This window comes from Bombus fervidus, chromosome 15 (assembly GCF_041682495.2).
Source record: "Bombus fervidus isolate BK054 chromosome 15, iyBomFerv1, whole genome shotgun sequence".
Classification (NCBI taxonomy): domain Eukaryota; kingdom Metazoa; phylum Arthropoda; class Insecta; order Hymenoptera; family Apidae; genus Bombus; species Bombus fervidus.
In genome coordinates this window covers 5,695,048-5,706,327 of record NC_091531.1, presented here as the reverse complement: position 1 = coordinate 5,706,327, position 11,280 = coordinate 5,695,048, and the positions used below count along the sequence as shown (strand labels likewise).

Here is an 11,280-nt window from a genome sequence, read left to right as displayed (position 1 = left end):
TACATCAAGAATCCTTCCAGCGGATGCCTCACGGACATCCACGGCGGCAAAAATGAAGTAAGACATACGTTTAAGGCAGTTAAAACGTCCCGCTGTTCTGCGTAAAAGGCGAGTGAAAGAGAGATAAAAATGTGCACGCGAGCCGAATGACATCAGCCGTGAATAAAATATTAGGATACGATGGTTGTGCTGCTTCTACAGCTATCTGCCTGCTCGTCGATAACTTTCGACAGCGAATTCTCGAAGGAAATTCTGCCTGATCCATACAGCTGGCCATTTTGTCCCCGGAGGTGCCATTATAGCGATATCTTCCGTTTCAATTCGTACCGGTGCTTTATACCAATTTATTTTCTGTACAGGTGACCGAGAAGATGAAGAGTATTGGATGGACGAGTACATGGGAGGAGGTTCCAGCTATTTTCTCGAGGAAGATCCACCAGAGGCGAGTGATTCATCCTCGATGACGCAAGATGAACGAAACGTGGATTAATCGCATGAAAACGCTAGCAAGGTCCGTCGTAGACAAGCGTCAAATCTGCTGAAAAGAATATTTCGTATCATAAATAATTACGAGGTTTCTTCGATGGCTGATTTCAGTTTAAAACGCAGAGCATCGAATATTCATTCTGGTTTAACCCCTGAAAGCTATCGTCAAAGAAAATCGTCTGCTTCTTCCTTTCGTTTCAAGAATCAATAAAATCGAGAAGATGTAAGTAATTAATTAATTAGCGTTGTAGTATCATTGGATATTAGGCAAAGAATGGAAAAATTATTGCTCGCGATGGTCTCATTATGGGATGGTAATATTAGAAGAAAATTTATATGAAATTTCGCTCGTGATAGCCTTTAGGGGTTGAAGTTTGTAAAGGCCAAGCAAAATTAGCTCACTTTTATCTGGAAACCTCAATTTCGCGCACCATAAAGCCTCTGGGCTCACGTACGACAAGTTATCGCTTCCACACACCGGAAATCGGAGACTTTCCTCGGGTATGGATCTGCAGGGGTTGTCGTCAGGGTCGACGCAGGCTCCAGAATGCTTCAGGGACAAATCTGCGAAAGAAAAATGAAGTAACAGTGCTTGTCTACTTGGAAATCCTTTGCGCGTATATTATACGTGTTATGTAAAACGTTTTGAAAATTCATGGCCAATGTAGCGAGACACGACTATCGTGATTACGATGGGAAAGTTTGAAACAAACCTGAGAACGTATGTATAGAAGCTACAAAATGTTTGATACAAGTATATATCTCGCAGAAGTGACAAAAGTTTTAAACAATTAATCGTTCGTTGTATCAAGTTATTCGAAAAGTTCATAGCGTTTTTATTAGAAATTTCTGCCAAATAATGCAACGTACGAACAAGCATGTACTACTTTTAATTGGATATGACAAAGCAGTGATTTTCAACCGGTGTGCCACAAAAAGTTCTAAAACAAGCAAGTACCTGATTTAGACAGATGCAGCGACCTGTTTTCCTTTAGACTTTAGACTATCAAATACAAACAACAGACGTCCGGCTGTCAATACCTTGTCTTGAAACGAGTTACGAGATGTAAAGGATTGAAAATCGCTGCCATAGAGAATTAAGGAGAAACATCGAATATTTGATAATAGACTCAAGTAGTCTAGCTAAATAAGGTCTTCCCAAGACAGCACTGACATTTATTTTGATTGTTGTGGCATTGTAAGTGATGGATACTTTGATAAGTAACGCCATCGTTTCCGCAAACCTCGTCCTTTGAGCTGAAGGTCTTAGCAGAGGATTTCAGATGAGCACACGAGAGCTGCGTCTTCTTCTCGCACTCGTTATCCGACACCAACATCTTCAAATCTGAAAAACAAATTAGAAAAGGCCTGTGAGGTCTGGGATCGTTTATCTTCTCAACTTTAATTTCACAAAACGTTACAAAAACAGAATACAATATACAATAGAGCGTGGATCTTTATGTATTTCATACAAGAAATTTAAGGATGTATAAAAAAGAACAGAATGCACATGATACATATACGTTGAGCTAAGTAATAAGTTCATTCAAAATTGTTTGAAAAATATAAAGGAGGTACCTGAAATGTACCTGAATTTTCTGATGAAAAGTATATGTTTATAGAGAAATGACATAAATAAGTTACTCCTTAATTAGATAGAATACTTGATATGTTCTTTTAAAACTTATTACTTGATCTAATAGAAATATATACAATATAAGAATAAAGAATACTAGCCACGAAAACTAGGTAACACAACTTACCACGAGCTTTGTAGCACAAAAACTTAAAAGGATTATGATAGGTAACGCCATCTGAAGCACACACTGGATTCCATTCGAACCTACTATTGGCAATGTCACAGATCTTCTCGACGCTGTTATAAATATTATAAACCTCCCTAACCGTGCAACCACCGTTATGAAGAATCCTCAGATCTGAAACGATCAAGGTCCTAGTAATATCGGATACGATGAAAGCATTTTCGTTTCTTTATGAAGTACGTAATATATGTAGTTGTTAGGTTTCGTTTAATTATTTCTGTTCCTATTTACCAACGTTAATCTGTCGGAGACAGTTCACCTGAGTCGCGTTTCCATAGGTCAAACCATTACTCGCACAGACAGGGTTGGAACCGTACGATAAGGTCTTGTAGCTATTACAGCGATCCATAACTTTGCAAGGACCGCTCAAAGCTACTGTCACATCTAAAATAATATTATATTAATTTTAACGTTTTACTGCTTCGGATCAGATCTGAACGAAGCTGTTACAGTCTTAAAATAATTGGCACATTAATGAATTATGCAATTGAATGGATATTTTGCTGAATTATATCTGAAGCAACTTTTCAGTTTACCGCATTTGAACTCGGTCCACATTTTCCAAATCGAAATTCATCGACTAACTGTATATTGAATAGTTAAAGAAAATGTGATAAATTTGTCTTAGAATCCGCTATCATTTATGTGTTCTTCCTGTAATAACTTTTTGTGTAATGACTTTTTTTGTGAGACTCATATAAGAGTATCAAAATAACGAGGTCTTATTAGATATTTTCATTATAAATCGTCTTAACATCGACAACAAGCTAACGTTTTACAATTTCAGTTCTACCGCAAACCTAGTTGAAACTTAACGAGGACAAGCTCAAGCTAAATTCTAATATGGCATTAGATCCACGGCGGACCTGGTCAACGAAACTCAGAGGGACAGTAGTCTCTGGAAACGTTGCTCATGTTCGCGGAATTCTACTAACTCGAAGATAAGGGATTTTTAGTTTGCATTGTTAGGAGAGTCGGCGACCAGACGAGAAAATGTAACAATACCCGCGGACATTAACGTGTAACAACGAGCCAGAGTTCGCAAGCTGGAATTCTGGTCTCGCAAACCTCTCTCAGTCCTACTGGTCAACTAAATTTCTCCAGCCAGCCAACTTTTGCTAACTTTAATCCGTATTAACGGCACGGTAAATATACCCAGAATTTGTCTTGCTTACTCTGCGAACGATTGTAATTAACGCATAAAAGTGATTCCAGGTTCGTGTACGTGTGCCCATCCGATCCACAGATCGGCCGATAAAACAGATTTATCTTGCAATAACCATCCACCGGTAAACAATATCCAGAATGCATGGACATCACTGAAAAGGAATTTTCGTTCATTAAAGTACGAATGTACGAAGGTAAATATTATTCTTAACGTAAGTTATGAATAATTTTTATTAATTTTATTAAATTTATTCTTAAATACCACATGATCCGAGGTATGTCTCTCGGTAATCAGCAGTTAAATTGAATCTTATAATTAGATTGCGGATTTTCACGCATTTATGTGAAATTTAAAGATGCACATTTGTATATACAGTACTCATTGCATACAAAAATATATAAAATATCCAAAGTATAGTACCGAATATAACATTCAGTAAGAAAAATCATTTCCTGTCTAAGACCCATTTTGTTTTTTATTATATTGACGAAAGTGTAAATTTGTATAAATATCCGCATTCTACTTATAATTGTAGTTTACCATCGGAGATCTCATAGGAAAATATGATAATTTCCTAACTCTTATGTCTCTTGGTGATTTGCAAAAAGTATTTTAACATGATATAATTCAAGAAAGAAATAATCTGATAGATTTGAAGATATAAGTCTTTTGATAAATCCACAGAAACGAATAATATTAGCTTAGTTAGTATGTGAACTTAATTTAATTAGTATTAATCCGCATAATAGAATCTATTATCAACATTTATGTTATTAATTAGAATACTATTATAATACTATTTAAGAGAATGTTATAAAACGTATTGAATTTATTGAATACAGAAAATGTAACTTATATATCATGTTCTCCAGATGTGGTCTTCAATTCAAAGCAGCAATATAAATACAATTTATTTATAAGTTCAAACTTTTATTCTTTATTGGAATATCTGAGGAGTGCACTAAAAAATTAACATGTTCCTATATTACTATAGTTCAGGAATAACGTTGCCAAAACATATATACCGTATGTAGTACATACAGTATACGTCAAGAAAATTGCAAGAAAAAGAAGGCTAACGAAGTTTGAATAATTTCACCATGCAGCTAGGATATTCGGTATTGTTCGTTGAATTAGGCGGCTTCCGGCCAAGTATAGTGAGAAACATGGTATTCCATAGAATTAAAAATTCATGTACGCCCCGCGTACGTGCTTCGTGAATGTTTAAGTATGCCGTGACCTAAACTCGCGTAATTGTACGAAGCATGGAAGCTTAGAATTGCAAAGAGGGAAATTTCATTGTTACTCACCATTCTGAAATGTCTGATAGTTAACGCAGTCCAGGTATAAATCGTTGGCATAAGTAATGCCATCACTACCACAAACTGGACCATCATACAAATCTACGTTATTAAAAATTTCGCAATTTTGATAAAAAATTCGCTTGTCCGCCAATATAAAAGTCCACCCTCTTCTACAGATCAATGTGAAACCTGAAAGTCGACATTACGTGAAATATAATAAACTGTCAATAATGAGGTAAATATTCCTCTTTTACCGAGAAAGAATAAGAAGGACTTCATGGTAGGTTTAGGTATAAGTACACATTTTAAAATTATTTTGTGAACCGTATTTTATACGAGATATAATCGCTATATCTTAAGGGTGACGCATTAATGCAGATAATTTCTCATTCCTTTCTATAAGGTTTTTTATTCAGCACGTGCTTTTATTGTCAATATTTTCTCGTTTAATCAGAATGGAATGCAACTGTAATTATCTTATCAACGTGGTTTACATGCTTCGCTAGGTACGCTTCATGATGCGTTATTAATCGAGAAAACAATTTGTGACAGCATAGTTTTGATAGACGAAAAGATGCATAGAAAACTATTACAATGTTTCCTTTTATGCATAGGTACATATTTATGAAATAATACATTTAAAATTACAAGTTGTATAATAGATTCAAATAAACCGCTATTTAGTAGGTAATTACCATTCCTGCTATATCGTTGGAAGATCTAACAAGTTACCGACTGTACATTTTTATTAATAAAAAAATTATATGGTAAACGATTTCTGTTTTATCGACAGTTCAGCAACGATACATCATGAAGATGTAAGTAAAGGGTTTGACACATCATATAATGTCTCACTAAACTCATAATCAAATATTCAAGTCTTTTAATAAACTTAGTACGTGTGCTAAAGTTATCACGGAGGTTATTATAAGATTCGATAGTGCAATTAATTTGAACGATCCATTCGATGCTAAATATATCTGATTAATTACTGCAACTGTGTGCAGGAACCTTTAGATCAACGCCATTTTTAGGAGGTGTAGGTTGTGTAGTGGAGGAAAAGTTGGGCCACGTAGATATTTCATGGGAGAAGATTTAAATTTCATATCTGCATTATTCGACTCGAATTTATTCAATACTGTAAATATAAGTTGTACAGTGAAAAATGGTACGTATTTTAGGAACGAAGATAACGTAATTTATTTAATTTTTCATTCGCTCCTGTATACATGTTTGCGCTTAACTATAGTGGCAGTAACGAACAATTAGATTATTAATAACTTTTCTCTAATAAATGATTATTATAAGATGCTTCCAATACAGATACACTCGATTTAAATATGTTTAATGATAAATTATCTCACTCTTTTTTTTTTTCTTTATTTGCTTCTTTCATTTTTGACAGCTGGCCGCTTATGTGAACATTTATTATAAATAATAAAAAATCTACATTATGAAATATGATATATAATTGTTCTTAATGTAATATGTACGTTGTTTATGTATACCTTTAATGTAAATGTCCTTATATCCTGTACAGGTTACATTCATATCATCAACATAGGTTTTATCGACTTTGTTTTCAAACTTTGTTAATTCAGAATTTTTCTATCTCAACTTTGATCAACAACAGTACTAAGTGATAATAATATTAGCTATATGCATTTACAAATGTGTATATTGGTTATTGTCATTATTAGTTATTACCAATTAATCCTGCTATTGGTCAAAAATAACATTGACGAATTTTAGTTAACAAAAGTAATATTAATAAAACCAATATTGGTGATATCAATGTAAATCACAAAATACACATTCCTATAATTGCTTTACCCAAGATTTTCTATTACCTTTTATTGCATTCATATGATATGATGCATATTCCATTTTAAATTATAAATACATACTTTATTTTCCCTTAGCCACTGAGGTTAGATATCAAGCGAAAACTGACCGCTCGGTCAGACAGAGTAAAGAGCGTGGACCTTCATCCTACAGAACCATGGATGCTCTGTTCCTTGTATCAGGGAAATGTTAATATTTGGAATCATGAAACTCAGACCCTGGCCAAAACATTTGAAGTATGTGACTTGCCAGTTCGTACAGCCAAATTTGTACCACGCAAGAATTGGGTTGTTACTGGTTCAGATGATATGCAAGTTAGAGTATTTAATTATAATACTTTGGAACGTGTGCATTCTTTCGAGGCACATAGTGACTATGTTAGATGCATCGCAGTACATCCAACACAACCATTTATATTAACAAGTAGTGGTATGTGTATTAACTTAATAAATTTTAATGATAGTTTTATTTCTGATTAATATCTTTCTTCTAATCTTTTTTCTTCTTGTTAGATGATATGTTAATCAAATTGTGGAACTGGGAAAAAGGTTGGATAGCACAACAGGTATTTGAAGGACACACACACTATGTAATGCAAGTAGTATTCAATCCAAAAGATAACAATACATTTGCAAGTGCTTCATTAGACAGAACAGTGAAAGTATGGCAGCTTGGAGCTTCCACAGCCAATTTCACACTAGATGGTCATGAGAAAGGTGTAAATTGTGTTGATTATTATCATGGTGGAGACAAACCATACTTAATATCAGGAGCAGACGATAACTATGTCAAAATTTGGGACTATCAAAATAAGACTTGTGTACAGACACTAGAAGGACACACACAGAATATTTGTGCTGTTTGTTTTCATCCAGAATTGCCCATCATTCTTACGGGTTCTGAAGATGGAACCGTTCGAATATGGCATGCTGGAACATACAGATTGGAATCTTCCCTTAATTATGGTTTTGAGAGAGTATGGGCAATCGCTTGTTTAAAGGGCTCAAACAATGTTGCAATTGGTTATGATGAGAGTAGTGTTATAGTAAAAGTTGGTAGAGAGGAACCTGCAGTTTCAATGGATTCGTTAGGTGGCAAGATCGTATGGGCAAAGCACAGTGAAATACAGCAAGTGAACTTGAAAGCTTTGGGAGAGGAAACACAAGATGGAGAGAGACTCCCACTGGCTGTCAAAGACATGGGTGCCTGTGAAATTTATCCACAAACTATCCAGCATAATCCGAATGGAAGATTCCTGGTAGTTTGTGGAGATGGAGAGTACATTATTTACACATCTATGGCATTAAGAAATAAAGCCTTTGGTCAAGCATCGGAATTTATCTGGGCAGCTGATTCAAGTCAGTATGCTGTCAGAGAAAGTAATACCACTGTAAAAGTCTTCAAGAACTTCAAAGAAAAGAAGAGCTTTAAGCCTGATTTTGGTGCTGATGGTAAATATAATAATTATTCTTCAAATTGCTGTATTTCATTTACTAATATAATTTTATTAATTTATTATATTTATATTATACAGGTATTTTTGGTGGATTTTTGTTGGGCGTTTCTTCTGGATCTGGTCTATCATTCTTCGACTGGGACACGCTTAAGTTAGTTCGTCGTATAGACATTCAACCTACACATGTCTATTGGGCCGAAAATGCCTCTCTGGTAGCATTAGCTACATCTGATCAATACTTTATTTTAAAGTACCATGCTGATGCAGTTGCAAATGCTCCAGAAAATTCAGAAGACATTGAAGATGCTTTTGAGGTTTGTCATTTTACCTGCCATTAATACCTGCAATGAAGAAAGTAATATTCTGAAACCTTTTAATATCATTTATAGATGGTAGCAGAAATGAGTGAAACTGTGAAAACTGGTCTATGGGTCGGTGACTGCTTCATTTACACAAATAGCGTAAATCGGATAAACTATTTCGTCGGTGGAGAAGTTGTGACTGTATCACACTTAGATAGACCAATGTATCTTCTTGGATATGTCCCGAGAGACAACAGATTGTATCTATGTGACAAGGAACTGTCAGTTGTTTCGTATTCGTTATTGTTATCTGTATTAGAATACCAGACTGCTGTTATGCGAAAAGATTTCGAGACAGCAGACAGAGTTCTTCCCACGGTTCCCAAGGAACATCGTACGCGAGTGGCTCATTTCTTGGAAAAACAAGTTCGTATTATTAAGACAATCTCTTACTTAACACTTCGTTTATTTGAAGAATTAACATTTAAAATACTGTAGGGTTTCAAAGAACAAGCATTGGCTGTATCCACGGATCCAGAACACAGGTTCGAATTGGCTCTGGCATTGGGAGACCTGACAACGGCGCACTCGCTTGCAAAGGAAGCGAATAGCCAGCAAAAATGGCGACAATTGGCGTCTCTCGCCACTCAGCAAGGAAAATTGTGCTTAGCACAAGAATGTTTGCATCAGGCGCAAGATTTCGGTGGACTCCTACTGCTTGCCACAAGTACAGGAAACGCGAATATGATTCAAAAACTAGGCTCAGACGCTAATGATATGGGCAAGAATAACATTTCTTTCTTGTCATATTTTATCCTTGGAGACCTCGACAAGTGTCAGGAAATACTTATAAAAACGGACAGAACTCCAGAGGCTGCGTTCTTTGCACGAACGTACGCTCCTAGTAAAGTTTCATCGATTGTAAAATTATGGAAGGAGAAACTCTCGTCTGTAAGCAAGAAAGCTGGACAGAGCTTGGCTGATCCTGAACAGTACGAAAACCTGTTCCCTGGATACAGAGAAGCATTGAAGGTCGAACAATTCCTTAGGGAGGAGAGTAAGAAAAAGGTTCCGGCATCTGCATTCCCGAGTGTGAAAGTAAGAATGAGTTTACCTTCTTCTGAATATTTCAGTAATTTGTAATATTGCAAAACATAGAATGAATTTTAATGCGATTTCATATGTCTATTATAGCCGAATATCGAACGAAATCCACTCGAGGAGATGCTAGCGGCTGAGCAGGCGAATCAGTTCACCTACAAAGCAGCTACAAGTACAACTGACGAAGCAGGAGAACCAACTACCGAAAATGTAACGAATAGGCTACAAGATCTCGATATTGGTAAGGTAATCCCGTCGTCTACGGAAAAATCGAATCTTCCCGAGAAGATTACGAAGACCACCAGCAGCTCTAGACCATTAACCATGGACGAGGACGATCTGGATCTCGATCTTGAAATCGATGATACTATAGATACTACTGTAAGTCCATTGTGTTCCTACCAATATGTGTTTCTTCTATTAGTTTTTCTTTTTTCATGCAACATTTTTTACCTTGTGCATGCTGTCCGTATATAAGTGCTTCTACATACACAAAGTAAGTGTACGCGCATAAAAGTACATTTACTTTTTTTATTTATTTTATACAGACTTAATTATGTTGTGAAGTAGAGTCATTTTAATTGGGATATCAAAATCATGAAGGGACCTGGTAGGGGTGAATCGAGGTCAAACGGAAGAGCAACATGGGTGGGGAACAAAAGAGGGTAACTAGACGATGCTTTAATACCCTTAAATACAGACGCGTAATTCTAGAAGGGTATTACATTACTAAAACAGTCTGAAACCAAGCGTGGTACGCACACGCGCATCTAGAACGAGTGTATGCGTAGCAATATATCGATCTTGACCGATGTATGTGAACACGTTCCACCTATCAAGTAGAACGAACACCATGTTAAATAAAGCAAAGAAAGGCGAAACACACACGCGGAAATAAAAGGAAGAAAGAAACCGTAGGCAGGTAACGCGAAAGTGGAGAATTTCGAGCCTTTTGTTTTAAGATAAAAATCGATAGCGGTATTTTCAGTCATATTTTCTTTCCTCGTCTAATTTCTTTCTAAACACCGATTATTAGGATTCTTGAGTCATCAGCGAGTGAAGAGGGAACTACGAAGCCATAAAGTTTGTTGACTTTGCGCCAGTCACGGTTCATTTTCTTTACAGCCTTATTGCCATAACATTCGTGTACAGAATCCCTCTTTGTGTACCCTTTCCCTCGTTTATATTGTTTTATCACGCTTTCTTTATTTAGACAGCAAATATTTCTTTCGCTCAATTATCATATTTTCATATTATACAATATTTATTGATGTATCTATTAATCTAATAAAGATCAAATTTTTTAAGAGGAGTAAAGAAAATACAGAGTTGCTAAAACAGTAGATTTTCTTATACATTGAAGCTTTTTTAAATTCTTTTTTTTTTTTTTTTCTACTATTCATACGTTCTGTGAATAAAAGTAGATGATAAATGGCAACGCTGAAAAATATATTTTCTGTTTTAGGGTGTGAATCTCGACGACGACCTCCTCGAGGAATACTAGCCCGTCGATTGGAATACCATTCTCCTGTTAATCATTCCTTGCAAGCCGACCAGAATTATTTAGAGAAAATCAAGTATTAAAGAAAAAAGAAACCGTCGAAGAACGTTTTTATGCGCGAGTGTTTCTATCGTGGCACAATATTCAGCATGTGCACGCAGACTTTATCCATGTACCGAGAATTATATATATTGTAATATAACAAAACATTCACATAAGTTTCCATCTATTTCTTTCCACAGCCATCGTTGCCCACTCCCAAGAGGTACCATTTTTATCGATGCTTAGGAACTT

At 35.7% G+C, this 11,280-nt stretch overlaps 2 protein-coding genes across 5 annotated transcripts; one reads left to right on the top strand and one right to left on the bottom strand.

Moving 5' to 3' along the window:
* Positions 1–398: 398 nt before the first annotated feature.
* LOC139994949 (serine protease inhibitor dipetalogastin-like) lies at positions 399–5,076 on the bottom strand. Of its 3 annotated transcripts, none has more exons than XM_072018044.1 (8): positions 5,036–5,076; positions 4,788–4,970; positions 3,485–3,628; positions 2,541–2,693; positions 2,250–2,423; positions 1,661–1,831; positions 889–1,050; positions 399–535 (listed from the first exon to the last, which is right to left on the bottom strand). In XM_072018044.1, the coding sequence occupies exons 1-8, from the start codon at positions 5,058–5,060 to the stop codon at positions 504–506; spliced, it is 1,044 nt and encodes a 347-aa protein (XP_071874145.1). In that variant the 5' UTR covers positions 5,061–5,076; the 3' UTR covers positions 399–503. The 3 variants fall into 3 exon arrangements, with proteins under 3 accessions (XP_071874145.1, XP_071874144.1, XP_071874143.1); XM_072018043.1 differs by having other exon boundaries at positions 438–538; XM_072018042.1 differs by lacking the exon at positions 399–535 and having other exon boundaries at positions 791–1,050.
* Positions 5,077–5,579: 503 nt separating this feature from the next.
* On the top strand, positions 5,580–11,204 carry Beta'cop (coatomer subunit beta'). Of its 2 annotated transcripts, none has more exons than XM_072018036.1 (8): positions 5,580–5,949; positions 6,704–7,055; positions 7,139–8,077; positions 8,161–8,396; positions 8,472–8,810; positions 8,883–9,482; positions 9,579–9,981; positions 10,951–11,204. In XM_072018036.1, the coding sequence occupies exons 1-7, from the start codon at positions 5,947–5,949 to the stop codon at positions 9,960–9,962; spliced, it is 2,853 nt and encodes a 950-aa protein (XP_071874137.1). In that variant the 5' UTR covers positions 5,580–5,946; the 3' UTR covers positions 9,963–9,981; positions 10,951–11,204. The 2 variants fall into 2 exon arrangements, with proteins under 2 accessions (XP_071874137.1, XP_071874138.1); XM_072018037.1 differs by having other exon boundaries at positions 5,582–5,949; positions 9,579–9,866.
* Positions 11,205–11,280: the final 76 nt, after the last annotated feature.